The 19,226-nt window shown below is 37.6% G+C and overlaps 4 protein-coding genes across 5 annotated transcripts; 3 read left to right on the top strand and 1 right to left on the bottom strand.

Moving 5' to 3' along the window:
* The first annotated feature begins 1,982 nt into the window (after positions 1 to 1,982).
* LOC132178092 (Lojap-related protein) lies at positions 1,983 to 4,491 on the top strand. The gene is made up of 4 exons (XM_059590549.2): positions 1,983 to 2,325; positions 2,767 to 2,854; positions 3,137 to 3,234; positions 4,293 to 4,491. Exons 1-4 carry the CDS (start codon positions 2,041 to 2,043, stop codon positions 4,362 to 4,364), a joined length of 543 nt encoding a protein of 180 aa, XP_059446532.2. The 5' UTR covers positions 1,983 to 2,040; the 3' UTR covers positions 4,365 to 4,491.
* A 1,808-nt stretch (positions 4,492 to 6,299) lies between these two features.
* On the top strand, positions 6,300 to 10,024 carry LOC132177824 (NAD(P)-binding Rossmann-fold superfamily protein). The gene is made up of 11 exons (XM_088515448.1): positions 6,300 to 6,789; positions 7,057 to 7,199; positions 7,602 to 7,655; positions 7,790 to 7,870; positions 7,946 to 7,991; positions 8,082 to 8,180; positions 8,265 to 8,293; positions 8,807 to 8,941; positions 9,051 to 9,144; positions 9,272 to 9,354; positions 9,598 to 10,024. Exons 1-11 carry the CDS (start codon positions 6,594 to 6,596, stop codon positions 9,628 to 9,630), a joined length of 993 nt encoding a protein of 330 aa, XP_088371574.1. The 5' UTR covers positions 6,300 to 6,593; the 3' UTR covers positions 9,631 to 10,024.
* Positions 10,025 to 11,015: 991 nt separating this feature from the next.
* LOC132179380 (TLC domain-containing protein At5g14285) lies at positions 11,016 to 12,253 on the top strand. The gene has a single exon (XM_059592097.2). The coding sequence runs from the start codon at positions 11,300 to 11,302 to the stop codon at positions 12,050 to 12,052; it is 753 nt and encodes a 250-aa protein (XP_059448080.2). The 5' UTR covers positions 11,016 to 11,299; the 3' UTR covers positions 12,053 to 12,253.
* A 63-nt stretch (positions 12,254 to 12,316) lies between these two features.
* Positions 12,317 to 18,670, bottom strand: POLA2 (DNA polymerase alpha 2). Of its 2 annotated transcripts, XM_059592095.2 has the most exons (16): positions 18,534 to 18,670; positions 18,370 to 18,445; positions 17,938 to 18,069; positions 16,981 to 17,341; positions 16,799 to 16,894; positions 16,497 to 16,576; positions 15,822 to 15,897; positions 15,567 to 15,743; positions 14,820 to 14,924; positions 14,617 to 14,712; positions 14,399 to 14,491; positions 14,209 to 14,247; positions 14,068 to 14,109; positions 13,273 to 13,403; positions 13,034 to 13,160; positions 12,317 to 12,807 (listed from the first exon to the last, which is right to left on the bottom strand). In XM_059592095.2, the coding sequence occupies exons 1-16, from the start codon at positions 18,607 to 18,609 to the stop codon at positions 12,649 to 12,651; spliced, it is 1,866 nt and encodes a 621-aa protein (XP_059448078.2). In that variant the 5' UTR covers positions 18,610 to 18,670; the 3' UTR covers positions 12,317 to 12,648. The 2 variants fall into 2 exon arrangements, with proteins under 2 accessions (XP_059448078.2, XP_059448079.2); XM_059592096.2 differs by lacking the exon at positions 13,273 to 13,403 and having other exon boundaries at positions 12,688 to 12,807.
* Between the last annotated feature and the right edge of the window lie 556 nt (positions 18,671 to 19,226).

The following is a 19,226-nucleotide window of genomic DNA, read 5'->3' as shown; positions in this document are numbered from 1 at the left end:
TACCATGGTTAGGCTAAAGCCCCTTTTTTTGGACTCCACGTGGTGCCATTTCAATGGTTCCCTTCTCAATTTTATCATGGGTATTAGTGATGTGACTCTAACTTTGTTGCTATGTGGGAGAATGTCATCATGTACGGACACTAGATTATTAAACCATTAGCCATCTCCATCACTCCATCCTGGGAAAAATAGAGTTATTTTATAGTAAAAAATTGATTTTAATTTATCTATCAAATTATAAACATCCTATTATATTTTTTACAAAATTTAAATAACGTGGCAACTAGACAAAATAAAATATTGATCATAAAATGACTATTATTCATTTCACTTGAAATTCGGAAGGGGTATGAGTGAGAACTATTGTGTCATCACCGATAACGAATTATAAGTAATAATATATTTTGAAAAATAATTTGTATTAATATTTTGCCTATATTTTTTTTATATTATTTTACAAACTAATTATTCAATTTGTAAACTTACGTGAGTCTCACATAAGTCAATGGTAGATCTTACAAATTTAATGATTAATCTATTAAATTTGTAAATGGAAACATATTATCAACTATGATTCCTTATGTCATTGTTGATAATTTATCATCAACAGCAACTTGTGAGTTGTGTCAATTCACCGACCTAAACGTCAAATTTCTCTAATCCAAATATTCATTTCAAATTTGAGATCTAATTACTATTATTTTTTTTATAAATGATTATTTCACATAACAATAAAATTACATATTTTATAGTTTTTTTTTTTTTTAATAATAATCTCTTTCATTTCATTGATACGAGACAATGAATCTAGAGCATAAAAATTCTAAATAAGAAAAGCATATTACTCTAAGGTTATAATATCATAAATACTACTTTGGATCTCCTCCATTCAAATTTTGCCGTTGTTCTCCTTGGCTGCTATCTTCGCTAGACCATGTGCGGTTGAATGTGCCCCCCCTTGACATGCCCAATATTCCATATCTGAAGCCCCCGTAGAACCCCTTGGACGTTGTCTACAACCTACCCATACCAACACCAACTCAACCCATTGCCAGTGATGGCTTGGACAACATTTTTTGAATCCCCCTCAAAGATGGTATATTTGCACACCTAAATTCCTTCAAAATTCTACTGCACATAGTGCTCCCATAGCTTTTGTTGTTTATGGTTCTTGATGTGCTTACCGTTATGCAGAGAGCAGCATTGACCTGTCCCTCATGGTCTCAGACAATTACCCCAATACCCATTTTATTATGTTTTGCTTTCGAGGTCACATTCCAATTAGTTTTGAAATGACCACGTGGAGGAGACATCCACTTGACCAAGCCCTCTTGTGGTGGGTTGGGTTTGCAGATTCCCTCCTATACATGAGCTTGACGAAATTGCTGCAACACCATCTCAGTTACATAATTAATATATAACATATAAGAAATTATAAAAATAAATAATATATTAACAAATGTTTCGTTAAATAGCAATAATTTTATTTGATAACACTTTTTTTTTTTTTTTTTCAAAACATAAAGATTAACAAACAACTTAATACATAAAAACTAATACCATCTTTATAACATATCAAGGCACTTTTTCATTAAAAAAAAAACATTAACAAATGAATTACAAGATCTCATGAATCGTATATATATTTTACATTTACAAGAGTCTAGACCCGTTAGGTATCCACTCAAAAATGTATTATATTCTCAAGAGTCTAGACCCGTTAGGTGTCCACTCAAAAGCATAATGATGACTAACCATGGCCCAATATGCAACAAAAAAAGAAAAGAAAAAAAAAATTGCCATTTTTATTTGGGGTTAGTTTTTCTTAAAATTGATTTGGATCAATTTTATTAAATTATAAAATTATCCGCCTCAGTTTGGTAGAAAATTACCCAAGATTAACACGCAAACGGCGTCGTATAGACCAAGTCTTCACCAAACAGCCTACAGAACGACGCCGTCCCTTCTTTACAATATGTACCACAGTACTAGCACCCAAACCCCTGGCAATTCCAAAGGTTTAGCTTCAGCTCCGACTACATGTGGTCGGCTCTACGGTCTCGCTCTCGCTCTCTCCGGCTCTCATCTCCATCTTCGTCATGGAAACAAGGACTTCTAGGCCTCAAATTCAGCACCGCCTCTTCGGCCACCACCAGAGGCCTTCTGGATCTGCAGGAAATCGAGAAGGTTCTGAGCGACGTCAGGGCAGACAACGTGAAGGTCATACCGGCCTCTAAGCACTGCGACTGGGCCGATTTCATGGTCGTCGCCACCGGAAGGTCCACCTGGCACGTCAAGAACATCGCTCAAGCCCTAATCTACAAGGCAGGTTCGGTCTCTTCTTGTTTTGCTAAGAAGAGCCCTCGAATTTTCCGTTTGTTTTTCCGGGAAAAGATAATAAAGTGAATATTTAGTTCAGCGGAGGTCCTTTTTTTTTTTTTTTTTTGGTTTTTTCAGCTGCCAAACGGAAAATAATAGCGTTAATGGTTCATGCTCCGCTTCATTTGGTTTAATATATAATGCCTTCCTTTATCGTTAATTAAGTAAAGATTGAATCCCTAATTCTCTGCTTGCTTGCTGAGAGTTTTGAGGAAAATTTATGATCCTGAAAGCTTATATAATATGTGTTTTATATGCAAAATTGTCAATTTATTTTCGTTGGATTTTTTTTTTTTTTTTTTTTAACTTAATGGCCAATTTGGTGCAAAAGTAATGCTTGTTGGCGACTAGTTTTATTTTATTAATTGTGTTGTTTTGAATGAGCAGGCTAAGCAAAAGCAGAAAGGGGCGGAGCGATTAGTGCTGCCAAGTGTGGAAGGGGAAGAGGGAGGAAAGTGGATTGTAATCGACTCTGGTCTGTGCTGCTCTTTCTAGTACCACAAATTTAGTTGTTTTCGAAGTGTTTTGGGGTGTCATTTTGGTATCATTGATGCGGTCCCAAAAATTTGCTGCAAAATAGTCGGAAAGTAAACCAGCTGAGAATTCCGATATTGATGTGACAACTATTAGTTGGTGGTAAATGGTGTTGGAACTTCAAGGGAAAAAAAAAAGTTAAATATAATGTTTTGTTTATCATTTTATAATCTTCGAATACTGGATATTCATCGTTTTGTCTTCTTGATTTGTTTTTCTTCAGGCAAGGTGATTGTTCATGCTCTTGATGAGAAGGCTCGAGAATATTACAATTTGGAGGGTCTCTGGGCCACAGAGACATCCCAAAAGGAACCAAACCAGGTAATATGTGTTTGCTTGTAAAATTTGTAAGGCTTCATTAGCTTATGTTGTTGACTTGTTCCTGAAAAGTGAAAACAGAGACAAGCTTTGTTGAGTTTCATTTCTCTGTTCAGATGATTATAGGCAAGCAGAAACATAAATAGGAAATTGGTATAACTTTTTTGTTAGAAAACGTTTGGTATAAGGATTAAACTTCTGGAATGAAATAGCTATTCCATGGTTTGGTTGCACACTAGCTAATTTGTCTGCTAGTACATAGTAGTTAGAATTCACATTAGTGATTCTGCCCAATCTACAGACAACAATGCTCTCCTCTCTTCAATCCAATGTTTGTAACGTGAAAGAAGGTGGAAAGAGAAGAATATATTGTCTTGGCGTCGGAATATTTATCACATAGCTACAGCCATGATGCCATGATAATCCAGCATGGTGAGGCACCGGACTGCCCCCCGTGCAGACGGATCTTTTGGTGGCAGCAGCTGCATTGTATGCTGTATTGGGGTATGGATGTGCTCATAATAGCCCTGGAGGTGTTGAATAGTCATCCCAACTGATTTACATTCACCACTTAATAAATTTGACAATGTTACCGGGAGAATCTTAAAAAAACAGGTTCCTCGCCCCCAAATTCTCCAACCAGAATTTTCATTTAATTTTATATGCTTTCTTCCTAGTCTCATGCGAACAGCTACACGCATCTTTCTTATTTACTCGCCAATCTGGGCATTGAATTTGAAGTCCTGCAAAAAAGCATACACAATTTGGTTGCCTTGATTTTACGCATGCACAATTAAGTGTGTTAATTTAAAGAATATGCAGTTGATGGTTTGGGAACACTTGTTATTCTGTTGAATACATAAAATTCAGTATTGTCCCTGTTCAGCATGGTTGATTGGTCTTCAAAACTGAGCACGACACATCATATAGATACTCTTTTCAAATTTTTCTTTTTTATAAAGAGGAAAATGTTCTCTTTTTCCTTCTCTTTCTTGCAGATTCAAAATGCTTAAGATTGTAATACTTAAGTTGCACTGATCTCATCTTTTTAATATGTTCAGGATCTGGAAACAGCTTTTGTGAAGATTCGTCCCAAGAACAACTCCAAAAAACGAGTGCCAAAGACTGCATAATCATTAGCATTTGTGCATATGATGGGGTTTTTCCAACTCCTCATTGTAGTTTCTGCATCATCAAGCTTTATGCTTGTTTTAAATGTGAACTGTAGATTGTCTTCTAATTAAGGCGTTCTCTTGAGTTTGTCGTGTGCAATTAGAATCTTTTTAATCCCCTCCTTAGCTTCTTCTGAGATTGGAGATGTCTTTCTCTACCTATAGCGGAAGCTTATCGAAGTGTCTATGGTAAGGGAGAAAGCATGCAGGAATTTTTTTGGTACTTACGAGAAAGGAGATTAATTAGCACAAATGGCATCAAGAAATGATGCAAAGGTATGCGGCATCTCTGGCAGTTAATGTTTGTAGTTATGCGTATAATTAATTGGACATTTATCCGTGCCCAGATCATGCAATACTTCTCATTCTCTGCACTGATACGTGCTGCTAATTCTACCAAGTTCTGTGTCACCTCAATGATTGAAGTATCATATGGACACCACATCTCAGTCCTCAACTCATTCCAGATGCGACCAATGGAAAGGGATGTAGCGCGAAGCCGATGACACTGTCGACCAATGGAAAGGGATGTAGCACAGCTTGGTAGCGCGTTTGTTTTGGTTTGGAATCGATCCTTTATCAATGGCCCACCCTTTCTTTGAACCTTGTCGAAGATCGAACTTAAAGATATAAACTGAGTGCCATTTGATGAGTAACTGAGAACAAGAGAGAGGGATATGAAAAGAATGAAGAAATGAAAGAGGAAGTCATTGCTAGTAGTAACGACTTGTCACGATCCATTGGTTCATATAGAATCCATGTCCTTTTTCAAATCCTGGTGCAATTGCACGAGCCCTTCCTGCATGCCATAAGTGACCTACAACTAGGAAGAAAATGAGAGGATAAAGAAGATGCCACCACTAAAAAAAAAAAAGACGTCCATTTGGGAGGGCGGTGAATAAGGCTTTTAAGCCTTCCCTTCCCTAATGAAAGAGTCCACCGCCTGCCTTAGTAGTCTCAAATAGGGCGTGCAGGCCTGCCTCTTTTTTCAGTAGGTGATTCACTATCGAAGTGAGGAAAACGCTGGATCAAGAAAATGGGGGTACTACGAGCCCTCGGCCCCACGCATCTCCCCCTTTAAGAAGTTTGTAAAAAGGCTCACGTTTTTCGGCTTTCTATAAAGCATACCCCATTAGAGGTTGTGGCAACTTCCTACTCTTTCTGAGCTATCTTGCCGTATCTAAAATGGTTTCGAGCATCCAGTGAATTCCTTAAAAAGCTTTTTGTATAATTACGATGAGAAGCTGGCAGGGTTGAGTAATGCTATCCTAAAACACTTTTGCAATTTGCCGACACGTGATTAGAGGCATGCCAACCACTAAAAAAAATATATTATACTCTACAAAGTTTCATTCGGTTTGCAATTTAATCTCTAATGTTTAAAAATTAACAATATACTCTAATAAAGTATTAAAAATTCACAATATAATCTATTCTTTAATAATTTTCCTTTGCAATACTTAATTATCTCTATATTTTTGAAATAAAAATACAAACAAATATTGAGTTGACCATTTTTGGAGGTGGTTGGCCACCCCCGCTTGGCCGGAATCGCCACCCCAAAGGGCCAGGCCAAATGGGGGTTGCCAAAAGCACAAAAATGGCCGGATTGGGATGTATTATGTGTTAGTTTAACATCTATATGGTTGTTCCTTCAAAAAAGACATGCAATTATGCAAATACAAAAGCTAAACTATATATATATATAACTTCCTAAATCCTACTGGTTTAGTGATTCTAGTAAAGTGGGTCGGACTTAGGTGAAGCGGATCCACCTAATTAATGATCAAAAACTTCAAATTCCAGCACTATTACCCTTTTGCCCCTACCAAATTGCCGCTCTCTTATAAATATAACAACTAAATCGTATTGGCTGCATGGTAATTAATCTGAAAACCGGTCCCAACGATCTATCTGTAAGGTTCAGGAGGGCCAAACGACTTTGAACACTTGGCGCACATACTATGGAATCTCTCTCTCGCGCACACACTTCGTTTCCATCGCCCCCTCCAACAGTCTCCGGAGCTTCCAAAGCTACCTCCCAAAGAAAAAACCGAAAACATTTATCTTGGTTTTAGCTTTATAAACCCAATCGCATTTCTCGCTTTCATTTCTGGCTACACTATTCTCTTCGTCCCATTCTTCTTCTTCTTCTGCGATTTTAACCGTTTGGAGAACTTCGGAGCTGCCATGGCTTCTTCTATTATCGGATCCGACGTCGTTTCCTTCAGATCCGCTGGAATCTCCTCGAAACTCGGAGGTTCAAATGACCGAAAATTCGGTCTGTCCCGGCAATGGTCTCCGATTCCCGGAGGAGTCGGGTCGGGCCAGCTCCGGCCTTGCGCTGGCCTCCGCTGCGGATCGAAGAGCTCGTTTTCGTCGTCCGGTAACGACTTTGTTCTTTTCCATGCGATTCTTTCTCTGTTTTTGCTCAAGATTTTGGTTTTGGAAGCAAAAATTTGCATATGTTTCCGCTATTGAATAGCAAGAAAAATACTATTGTTTTAACTGCATTTGAATGAAAAATTGGTATTGTAATTATCGATGACTAATTAGGGATTTTAGAAAAGTTACCATACTGAGGAATTGGAATTTGGTATGTGATCTTGAAATGAATGTGAATTTCATGATCTGCAATGAATGGTACGCGCAGGGGTGAGGGCACAGGTGGCCACATTGGAACAAGCAAGCGCCGGAACAGTACAAAACGTGGAGGCTCCGGTGGTTGTTGTTACTGGAGCTTCTAGAGGTATCGGGAGAGCGATTGCGTTGTCATTGGGAAAAGCCGGTTGTAAGGTTAGTGATGTTAGGGACCTGAATGATTTACTTGATTGTGTGATTCAGAGAAGACGAAGTAAATTTGCTTGAATGAGTGGAAATGTACACGTTGTCTTTAGTAAATAATGTGGGTCTGAATCTGAATGGTTGGGTCTGGTTTAGGAGATCTGTTCTTTTCTGCTAGATATTGCTTTGGTTTATAGGAACATCAAAACGGATTAATGATGCTCAAGGGGTTTATCTTTATTATTGGGTTGTCATGTACTGCTTTGAGCTTATGTTTTGTATAATGGGATGAAAAAACTTTGCATGAAAGATACCATTCATAATTACAATTACAAAATGTCTTACTGAGCTGGATATTATTCTCAGTCCCTTTTTGATCCCACCCTTTATCGTGGCTTTCACTGTGCCATTCAGGTCCTGGTTAATTATGCTAGGTCATCGAAGGAAGCTGAGGAGGTCTCCAAAGAGGTAGGTGATTTCCTCCTATTCAATTTGCTACTGTCTTGTATTGTGTTGTTGGGTGGTGACGCCGGTGAGCATGCAGTGATTTATATTGTATTACAGAAATCACTGGTGAGAGTTTATTTGACTGTTTCTTGTAGATCGAGGCCAATGGTGGACAAGCCCTGATTTTTGGAGGAGACGTTTCGAAAGAAGCCGATGTTGAATCAATGATTAAAACTGTAAGCAAATGTTGCCTCTGCTAATCGAGTTAGTTTCACGCCATTGTATGCTTTATGGATTTTTCTCATCTGCAGGCGGTTGATGCATGGGGAACTGTTGATATATTGGTAAACAATGCAGGTGAATGGATGTTCACTTCCCATTTTCATTATATATTAATATGAAATTTTAGTTTCTTAACTTATCCACCCTTATCCACCATGCTTGTAGGAATTACCCGCGATACTTTACTGATGAGAATGAAGAAATCTCAGTGGCAAGAGGTTATTGATTTGAATCTTACGGGTGTATATCTCTGTACGCAGGCATGTTTGTTAACATTTGGTTTGTTCCAGAACTGCATTTCCTGAATTATCATATTCTAAACTGAGATTATTTACTTTCTGTAGGCAGCAGCTAAAGTTATGATGAAGAAGAGAAAGGTAACATGGCATTGCCATCTCTCAGGTCATCTTTTTTTTTTTTTTGTTTCCATGTCATTTGAGGTGGGACAAATCTGAGTCACCACAAAGTTAACTTCTCTCTAAGTCCTTTCTTCTTTCGTATTTCAAACCCTTTTTCTCAGATTATGATGGAATGTGGCATATTGACATAATGGAATTTTCCGTAACAATGAAGCAGTTACTATCTACTATAATCTGTTTCATCTAAACGTGGAGTATATCAGCAAAGGAGCAAAATTTTTAAAGTAACTATTTTTTTTAAAAAAACTAAAATAAAATTGCTGTGCTTTGTTAACCTATTCCCTGATGATACAAATGTTAATTGCTGAGGCTCTCAACTCTCTGAGTGCTGACAGTGCCTCTTAATAAAATTAAATAAGATTTTCAAAATCATAATTTGTATGGACATGGGTTCCTTTGCACTTGGTGTTCATCTTTTGTTGCCAGCTCTTAATCCAGTCAAGTTTTTTTTTTTTTTTTTCAAAATTTTAGGGAAGGATAATCAATATAGCATCAGTTGTTGGTCTGGTTGGAAACGTCGGTCAAGCCAACTACAGTGCTGCAAAAGCAGGGGTAATCGGCCTGACAAAGACTGTTGCAAAGGAGTATGCAAGCAGAAACATCAATGTGAGTTGTGAAAAATTGTCTTTTTTGTTTTAGTTATATCGGGCACTTCCTTAGATGCAGCTACTGCAAGTTGATGGAAAAGTGTTATGATTAAGGAACTTCCTATCAGGTTAATGCTGTTGCCCCAGGATTCATTGCATCTGACATGACAGCTAAGCTAGGGGAAGACATTGAGAAGAAAATTTTGGGGACCATCCCATTAGGTGAGATAACGAAAAGCTTTATTCCCTTGCACCCAAGAGTGCTAGATTAGAGGAGATTACCAAAGAATGAGACTAAAACTTCTCACGTCAAGATTATAACTATAGTTGTTCTTTTCACTGGATTCAGGAAGGTATGGCCAACCTGAAGAAGTTGCTGGGCTGGTGGAATTCTTGGCCCTCAATCCTGCGGCCAGTTACATCACTGGACAGGTTCAGAGTTGTAGTTTATTTTCATACTGTTTCACTCACATGCTTGACTCTCTCATAATGACTGTCATATGTGGAATTCAACATATCGACATCAAGGCTCACTATTGATGAACCGAGCCTGTGTTCCTGTCTCACTTCGTTTTCAGTTATCACCGCACCTATCTTTCCCCCCCCCCCCCCCCCCCCCCCCTTTTTTTTTTCACAAGTTCAGTGCTCAGCTAGATCAAACTTGCCGTCTTTCAGGTACTCACCATTGATGGAGGGATGGTGATGTAGGTCAAGCTGCCCAATCAGAGCTTTGGAGCTTCAGAGTTCAGATTAAGGGCACTGGAATCACAAAATTCAACTTCGTATGATAATTTATGTGGAAGCTTATGTAATTCAGCCTTTTGCTTGAGATGGTTAGGTTTAAAAAATAATATATTGGCGCAAGTTTTGATAGAATTTCAATTTAGCTTGTTAATGACACGATCGAGAACACTGCATTTCGCTTTGGTTGCGTTTCTCTTGAATTTGCCCGCAGGTTGCCAGCCACTTCCAACGGGATAGGATTCTCTCCATTTCTTGATATGAAATTATTGATGTGCTGTCATGTCATTTATAATTTGATAATACATATACAAAAGACGGAAGCCCAGAAAATAGAAAAAGGAAAAATTTATTGGGTATATTAATTTTTCTTGTGGTTGGAATCATGTTGGTAAGAATCTACTCTACTCCGCTGACCTTATGGCATTATGCATTAGAAAAAAGACTTTGGAATTGCATATAAGATTGAACCAAAAAGAAAAAAACAAAAACCACAAATATTAAAAGGGTGGCATCGTCATCATGTGATAGGTGGGAATTAGTCTCCTCATTTCATGATAGATTCTTGAGTTGGAAAAGCTTGTAAAATTGTCTAGAACCACACGACAGTTGATATTGATAATCGGTAGGTAGGTACTAGGACTCTGTAAGGATCAGTCTTCCACGCGTACACAAATTTTATCAAGGCAGCTCCAGAATAAAGGAAAGGAAAACCCGGGAATATCCCTCAAAGCACAAAGACTAACGTGTCAGTGTAGGAATCGTAGTTTGCTTGCACACGTGTACTCTTTATCCTTTTTAAGCCACCAAGCAAAACATCATTAATCCCACTTAATTATCTTTTGCTTTACATATTAAAGGGCCAAATTTGAGAAGGGGACTACCTAACAAATGTAGGGGTCAAAGGACGGTTACAGTTAGTAATTATTAGCTAAAACTGCTAATTTTAATCACCAAGTGGTTAGCGGTTAGTAACTCTAATAACTGTTAACCGTTTTTTAAAAGAAAAAATTTTATTTTTTATTTATTATTTAAAAAAAAAAAATCAAAACGATGTCGTTTTTATGGTAAATACAGTAAGATCATACTACATACGACATCGTTTCTATATATATATATATATATATATATAGGCGGTTAGCAGTTTTTAAAAAACCTAAAACCACTGCCTAGACGGTTAAGAATTTTTGTTAATCACCTTCAAAAGTAATTAGTAATTAATATAACGGTTAATGCTATTAGCAATAACAATTGCGTGCCTTCTTACCCCTAAACAAATGTACATCCCCCACTAATCACCGTAATATCAACCTGTCTTACGTCATTATGGCTACAGCCTACAGCACATAACGATTTTGTTATTGATTCTGATTGAGCGAAAGTCCACTCCACACGTACTACGGTCGCGAGAGATTTTACTTTATACAGGTTTCTCATCCGCTTTCCTTTCTTTTTTCTCTTCTTCAAATTGAAGCTTTCATAGCTTTAAGAAAAAGTGGTGGGCATTCCTTCTAAGTTGTATCTTTCACAATCTCTCTCTCTCTTTCTTGGGGTTGTTTAAGGCTATCTGGGCTCCCCCCATATTGTTTTGTTGAAGCTTTTGATTATCTTGGTGTTTCTCTGCATCTGGGGTTTCATGGAGGCCCTCCTTCTTTTGCTCACCCCAACCGTCCCTACATTCTTCCTGATGTTTCTGTTGGTTTATCTCTTTGCTTTCTTTCTGGTTTTTCGCAACTGGGATCCAAAGCATCGACGAGAAGCTTCGAGCTGCTTCCTTTCTTTAAGTCACGGCACTCCTGCCGTTATCATGGCCGTCCATGCACTAACACGCGCCCCAACCCCACGTAGTTTTGCTTCTCCAAACGCCGCCTTCCAAAACGTTGTACTGGAATTCAGTACCGCTTACTTCTTAATGGACCTCCTCCACTACATGGTCTTCTTCCCCAACGACATCCTCTTCATCAGTCACCATTTAGCCACGCTATATGTGTTTGCGACCTGTCGCTTTGTGGTTCACCACGGCGCGTTCGCGATTCTTGTGCTTCTTGTTCTCGCCGAGGTTACCAGTGCTTGCCAGAACGTTCGCAGTATTGCTAGTTTGCGGAGAGCTGATGCATCTGCAGCTGCGAAATTGTATGAATTTTTGTCCCTTCCTTTTTATGCCTTTTATTCTGTTGTTAGAGGGATTTTGGGGACGCTCGTCGTTTATAAGATGGGGGTGTTTTATGCAAGTGGGGCTGCTGCAGGGAATATGATTCCCAAATGGGCATGGGTTTCTTGGATGGTTGTGATTGTTGCTGCAATCTTGGTTAGCATACTGTGGGTTTTGAATCTATGGATGGATTGGTTCAGAGAGAGAAGTCGCAGGGGGCAGAAGAAAGTCAAGTAAGATCTTTGGGAATCGAGATTATGGGTTTCATCAATTATCCCAGATGTACGTAGTTCGGGGGCTTGTAGTCAAACAATTGGGTGATTTAGTGATGGGATGTTACCCCATTTACCTGTATATAATCATGTGATCTGCATTTTTTATTTGTTGCAATGAAGATATGTGCTTTCAGGAAGCAGGGTACTAGTAATTCTTTTCCTATTTATGTATGTTACTGCTAAAAAGATACAGAATTAATTGGCTGCACTTTTGGTTTTTCTTGACTTCAGGTTCATGAATTCTATCATTGATAAAAAGAGACAAGAATCTATCATTACAAAGTATGACTGATCAAGGCGTTATATTGGCCCTAACATTGACTGTAGGAAGAACACATCTTCCTAATGACAAGACTCGCTTAAGTCCCTTAATTTCTCTCCATCTCCCTAGTCTGTGTGTCTAAATTGGAGTGAACTTACATAATTTAATGTGGTCTACCGCAGGCCATTGAGCTTTTTGAACCTAAATGATTAATCCAATAAAACTGACTTGGGATCTCCATCTTCAATTTACACCAAGCAGCTTAATGAGAGGCATTGATTAATTTACTCCTGGATTTATATGCCAATAATAAAAGCATTGGTTGTGTCAGGACCGCCGCAGTAGTTAAGCTCTGCAAAAGTGCCCCCTCCTTCTCCCTTTGCTAGTCTTCCTGGATTCACACAAATGCATTTCGCTTGCCCTTCTGCTTCACTTCCTTCTCCAAAGGACAGCACCTGTGCCAAGAATGAAAATTCAATCAAACTCCCTTTGTTGATGTTCATAATGTTCTTCCTTTTTGGTCATAATGAGGGGTTGAGATTAGTGAAAAATCCACCATTCATCAGTTTAACACATGCATTTTGAGAGGTGTAAGTCATATTTCCTGTTGCTGTTGATTTGAGTTGAGACTAATTTGAAAAAAAGAAAAGAAAAAAGAAGGTACTTGGCATGTTCGTTTACCTTTACAAAATACTTCATATCCGAAGGTAGGATGAGAATATGTGGAATTGAAGAGATATGAAGAGCTTCTGCAGCACGTGAGAAGTCCAATGGAATGACTTCCGCTGGTGGATATAGAGGATAAAAGCTGTTCAAAACGCAAAAACTAGATAAATGTTATAGTAATATACAATTTCTCGTATACACCCATAATATCAAGTGAACAAGTTCCTTTTAAAGGAAAAATTACTACAACATGCCTCTGCTGACAAAGAACATGGTTTGCAAGTCTACTCATGCGATCACTGGGTGTTCCGTCTGTTGGGTTCCGTGACATCTCCTCTCCGCTAAGGTTTTTAAGAATATCCACGGTGCAGCAACTTATCTTGACCTGAAACGCCAATTTGTGGACTTCACATACTCTTGAAATGTGTAAATAATTCTAGTGTGTTTGCTTTCTCAATGGCCAGGGCTATTAATTAAACCTACCAACTCGTAAAAACAAACAAAATAGCATTGATGGACAGCTTTGAAGTCTACAACAGCCATAACGAAAAAAGTTAATTGCAGGACAGCCTTAAGCTAACACTTCTTTTGAAGTTGCTTGGCGAATTTTTATGAACTCATGAGCTATTGGTCACCTTTGAGGGTTCTTCACAATTACAATCTTAAGCTGTAAGTATATCATGATGTTTTAGTACTGCAAACTGATGATTTTAATATGAAGATCAGCCAATGGAGTAGCTCACTGGGTTCTGGCTGCAATAAAGAAAGGATCTCTCCCCACAAATTGGGTCTCTATTCATTCTCAAGGGTTTAAACACTGCTTATGAAATAATTTTCCTACTTATAGAGCATCTTAATAGATCTCTTGTTTTCGGCTTTCTTAGTTTTTTCTTGTCTGTCAATTTTTTCCCTGATTTCTTTGGTTGAATACCTGTTCTCAGACCCCACAGAGAGAGAGAGAGAGAGAGAGAGAGAGAGGAAAAAAAAAACAGTTTGAAAAACCACAAGAGGCAATCATAACTTCAGGACAAACGCTACCGGGATTTTACCTGATTTGCCTCAAAAATCCCTGGATTTGTGAGACTGGTTATCTGAGAAAAAAAGGCAGCATCATTCAGTAAAGGTGACCGAAATTTATGGAGAAAATTTAGGATCATAAGTTGAAAGATGAACTCCTGAAGATCACATACCTGATGCTTGAGATCAGGTGGATGAATATCAAAAGCAGGCTGCACAAAAAGAAACCAATATTTTATATCTTAAAATTTATATATTATCTTGATGAAATGCACCATGCAAAACCAAACGAACAAGTGAAATGAAACAAAATGAAACAAAAGAAACGTCACCAACTTGAGCAGATGTTGAGTTTATATTTACCTGAGGGAAAACAAAGTCATGGTTTGCATCGCGTATCGATGGCACAAGAATCACGCGTGTGTCAGAACCCATGTATTCTGCATAATCTTGCAACTGAAAGATAGAGGATAGAAATTAAAGAAACCGAAATAATCTCTCCAAAACAACTATACTATTTCTTAAGTAGCCACCTTCTGAGACCTAGGAAAACAAGGGAGAAAAATGAAAAGGAACGATACCCTTCTCAGAACTTCCATATGGAATATTTCATCAAAGCTCCTGTCCATAGTTCCTTTCTTAATCTCTGGATGTTCAGAATCAACAAATGGTCCCAGCTGAGGAAAAATTCAAGAAACGTCAACTGCTTGAATCTTACCTACTCAGTCAATTATGACAAAATTGTTCAAACAATTACTGGAATTAAGAAAAATCAGAAACTTACCAATATAAGCACCTGGGGAGGCTTTCTTGTTGCATATGCTAGCAGTTCTGTCAGAGGCTCAAACAATAAGTTATCTACTGTGGTAAAAGGGCCCGATGCAATAATCTGTTTTAGTACCAAAAGTATGTTCAAATTATCAAGAGGGATTAAGAGATTGCGTGAAATTCTAAAAAGGTGTCATCATTCCATACATTAATATCATATCAATATATCAGCTATGACTTATGAGTAATATATGTTACTACAAGTGTAAGTCTTAAAAAGAAAACCCCACATTCAACTGGTGCAGGAAGTAAGAAGTGAATGTTATAACTTTATATCTGTAGAACTAGAAAATGGCAGTGCATTGTTTCAACCATTTGGGATGGAAACCAAAACCTCCTTCTACGAAGGTGAATGTTGCTCTCCCGTTGTAAATGGAATATGTCCATCTCTTCTGAACCTTCCTATGCCCTTTGAATAATTAAATTCCTTGTCTTACCATTTAGGGGGCCTACCATCATATCTTCAAGCATTCACAGTATAATATCGTACCAGAATCATGTAAACATATCTGAGGAAAATGAATTATATGATTTACAGGAAAAAAAGGAAATCAATATATGTAAATGGTTTTGTTTAATTGATAATTATCAATACACGTAAATGGTGACTGCAGTTATATAGAAGCCTTAGAATAAGCAACAATGTTCTTTTAATATCTCATTTGCAGCTCATCCACTGACTGTAGAATACCAGCTTACATACCACTGATAGCTCTGCCTGTGTAGGAGACAGATCAGTGGACTGACTCTCCTGATCTAAAGCCTGTTTCTTTGCAGGAGGCAAATTCTCATCAGCAGCAGCTGACAAAGGAACAGAATCTACCAGTTTTGATGCAATTAGGCAGTGTCCACTAGGATTATGCCCTTCAACACCTACAACCTGAAAGAATGCCTTCCAGGTTAATTTTTCAATCCTTATTATGATCCAAAGCTAGGGTTTATATATTATGTTTCATACCTGGCCTGGGAAAACTGAAAACTGGTTCAATTTTTGTAATTCTAGACGAACACGTTGCCCTCCAGAATGCTCTACACTGTAAGAAAAAAACAAAAGAAAACCCATATCTGAGAGAAAAACTAATGAAATTACTAGCAGCATGGTAGCGCTTCCTGACCACTGTACAGAGGATATACTTGAAGTTACTTAAGCATAGCATTTTACAGGTTGCCCCATTTGGTTTTCTTATGGTGGATCCAAAAAGATAATCCAGATCATCTGATCTTCAATGAATAATCAATGTATCTAAGCTCTGTGTTGGCTCAGGCACAAGCATTGTGTACCCAATTTGGTTTAGGGCCCTTGTTTGGTATAAGAGCTTCTGAGGGTCAGACCATTATTTCTAGCTATTCAAAGATAGATCTTTAGTCACAAACTGAAGAAGAATCCCATGAATTGGAAATTTATTGTACTCAATATAATGAGATGTGGAACTATTCAACAGAGAGATTTAAGGGATTGAATGATATGTTGACCACTGTGGCTGATAATCTCTACAAAGAGTTGATAAAGCAGGGAGAAGGCTTTTTTTTTTTTTTTTAATCAGCGTGCTTATAGACTGACACACATGGATAGTATGCAGAAAAGACCAAGAATTAACACACTAATGTATATCTCCCAAGGAATTTCAATTACCTGCTTTGTAACAAGGTGGACTTCTCATTTAAATGGCCTTCTCCATCACAACAGATCATGCCAACAGTAAATATGCTTTTCTGAAACAAAAGATTCCTTAAATACTTACATTTGTAACTTTAATTAACAAACAAACTCTTTAGAAAATTTGAAGCAAAGAAGTAAGATGTGGAGACTAAAGCCTGACAGTGACAGTAAGTAAACAGTAACAAAAAAACACCTTTTCATCAGTCCTCAAAATTTGTGTTTTTGTGTGTGCGTGAGAGAGAGAGAGAGAGAGTTTAATGGAGCAGTTAAAATACCTGGGAAGCAACTGTAGGGTCCACCGGTTCTTCATAGAGCCCCGATGCAACAAGCGCAGTTGCACGCTTCTTAATTCTGTTTTCCAGTGCATTAAACTGATTCACCAAAAAATTATATTACGGAATAAATAAATGAAGGTGAAGAACAAGAATGACCCCATGCTATAGTAACTCTTACATACCCTATCTTCAATCCTGTCATACATGAACCTACAACCTGGTTCAGGCCCTGATCCATGAACTATCAGAGAACACCTCTTGCGGGGTTGAACCTTTTTAATAATATCATCCTCATTATTCTCCTGATCATGCTTCATTTCAGTGTTCTCGGTATTGGGCACATTATTGATGCTAAATTTCACCAAAAACTTATTGGTTCGTTGCCCGAAGGGTGTCACAAGTTTTGGTGTTTTACCAGAAGAAAATATGTTCCCATTTGTTTGAGGCGTTGAATCGAATGGCTCTGAATAAACTCTCTGAGATCTGTCCGTTGGAGAGCTTAAAATACCTTCTTTTGTATCTATTTCTTCATCATTCAAAATCCTACACGACAGATTTACCCATCAATAATTCTTAAAAAATGTATCGTTACTCATATCTGTGAATTTAGTATGCTAATCACCAAGAATACAGTTGGAGTTGTAACATAGAATAGATTTAGCTATATATCATCAAGTTTCATCCTTTTATTAACACCTGTCATATAAAATACAATGGTATGAATCACTTGAAGAACTGACAGCATCATGTACCATGTGAAACTTGCTAGCACTCAAGTAACAGCGACAATAAGAAATACACATGACACAGAAATGAGAGGGAGAGATGGTTGTTGGGTGGGGATGGAATGCAAGTGCATAGAGATGCTGACTAAATCCTAATCCAACACATTGGTAGCCATTATAAGGAGATAGACAACAAGCCGTTTATAACGAAAGCGAGATTCTTGGTACCATTCCGCACCACACCAAGTGATTGCATTATTAGCTTGACTTTGACCTTAAAAGATTAAACTGTTACTAAATCCCACCTTGCATATGCAGTCCCATGTTTAAAACTCCCGCATGCAACAAATTATACGATAGATACAATGTAGACGTGTAAACAAAGAAGAGAACAAAAATTGTTACAATTCATACATGTCCACATCTTTACTTGAGTAGAAATGCAAATCGGGCTCCTCCTTAATAATCACCTCTTTCTGCTCATTTTGCAAGTGCTGTAAAAACCCGTCCATTTCAGCATTTTGCACAGTTGCCTCATTCAATTGCCTGTCAAAATTCACGTCCCAGTTATACTATAGAGCAGCTAGAAATTTCTATTTTTCTACCTACATTAAGAAATGAATTTAAAAGTAAGTCATCTAAAAAACAATAAGAATTTATTTAAAAAAAAATTAAGACCGCTAACTACTATTATCTAGCATAATCAAAATGTGGGTTTCTCTCATTTTCTTTAATTTCTCAAGTTTTTCACAGTAAACAAACATTGGGAATTCTCGAACGCACAAAGCCAATGTAATAAGCAATTTCTACCAAATAATAATCAAGTTCAAGAGGTAAGTAATAGACCTGTTGAGATAGTAAACCTCCCAGCTCGAGACTAGGTCTGAGGGCTTGAGACTGTAATTTATGCAGAAAGTAAGACCTAATCGGGAAGATCAGAGCTTTGTCATCAACATTTTTCGTATATATGAAGTGGATTTCAGGGCCAAAATAGCAAAACAATAACTCACATTTCTTGGCAATCTCTGCTTCTTCGTCGAGGTCGAACCCGCTCTTCTTGAATTCTGCTACGATTTCTTCTTCCATTTGCGCGCTCTCTCTTCTCTCTCGCTAGGGTTTTCTCAGGCTGCCCACTTTCAGATTAGCAGGAAATTGGCGGGAAATTTAGCGGTTTTGGGTGCGAATACTATATTTATAGGGCTGGTGATTCTGTTATATTCCTATTATACCCTTATTCCTTTCGTTTATTAACTGTTAGCCCAGTTGATCACTTGTTCGGTTGTTCCGTTGAACTTTTTTTGTCCCATGCCCATTTTAGGATCATTTGTGGAGATTTTTATGGGTCTGTTCGTGATTTGTTATAGATTGAGAATTTGGATAATTTAGAAAGTAATGTTATAAATTATATTTTTATTTTATAATACTGATATGCCATTTTAATTAATTACTGATTTTTTTTTAATAAGGACTGATTCAATTGTTGGTTGAGTTTATCTTGTCAACGTTGTAAAATAAAAACGTAAATTTTATCTTTTTTCTAATTTAATTGATGCTCTTAATCCTCATTTTGAAGCTTTTTTAATTTGAGAAATGGCTGTGTACACATACGTACAAAACAACCTGAGAATATCACATCAATCTCTAGAAACACCGGCATCCCAAGTTTAAGCTAAACCTTTTAATTTTATTATTTTTGTAATGAA

This window comes from Corylus avellana, chromosome 4 (assembly GCF_965113065.1).
Source record: "Corylus avellana chromosome 4, dhCorAvel1.hap1.2, whole genome shotgun sequence".
Taxonomy (NCBI): Eukaryota; Viridiplantae; Streptophyta; class Magnoliopsida; order Fagales; family Betulaceae; genus Corylus; species Corylus avellana.
The sequence above is the reverse complement of the archived record's forward strand: the minus strand, read 5'-3'. Positions and strand labels throughout refer to the sequence as shown.

Bases quoted from the DNA above. Each gene is read 5' to 3' on its own strand.
- POLA2 (XM_059592095.2), bottom strand. From the start codon at position 18,609: ATGGAAGAAGAAATCGTAGCAGAATTCAAGAAGAGCGGGTTCGACCTC. The intron at 18,446-18,533 runs GTGAGTTATTGT...CTTCCCGATTAG, and splicing joins AGCAGAGATTGCCAAGAAAT to GTCTTACTTTCTGCATAAAT. The intron at 16,895-16,980 runs GTATGTAAGAGT...TTGGTGAATCAG, and splicing joins ATGACAGGATTGAAGATAGG to TTTAATGCACTGGAAAACAG.
- LOC132179380 (XM_059592097.2), top strand. From the start codon at position 11,300: ATGGAGGCCCTCCTTCTTTTGCTCACCCCAACCGTCCCTACATTCTTC.
- LOC132177824 (XM_088515448.1), top strand. From the start codon at position 6,594: ATGGCTTCTTCTATTATCGGATCCGACGTCGTTTCCTTCAGATCCGCT. The intron at 7,871-7,945 runs GTAAGCAAATGT...TCTCATCTGCAG, and splicing joins TTGAATCAATGATTAAAACT to GCGGTTGATGCATGGGGAAC. The intron at 8,942-9,050 runs GTGAGTTGTGAA...ACTTCCTATCAG, and splicing joins ATGCAAGCAGAAACATCAAT to GTTAATGCTGTTGCCCCAGG.
- LOC132178092 (XM_059590549.2), top strand. From the start codon at position 2,041: ATGTGGTCGGCTCTACGGTCTCGCTCTCGCTCTCTCCGGCTCTCATCT. The intron at 2,855-3,136 runs GTCTGTGCTGCT...GTTTTTCTTCAG, and splicing joins GTGGATTGTAATCGACTCTG to GCAAGGTGATTGTTCATGCT. The intron at 3,235-4,292 runs GTAATATGTGTT...TAATATGTTCAG, and splicing joins CCCAAAAGGAACCAAACCAG to GATCTGGAAACAGCTTTTGT.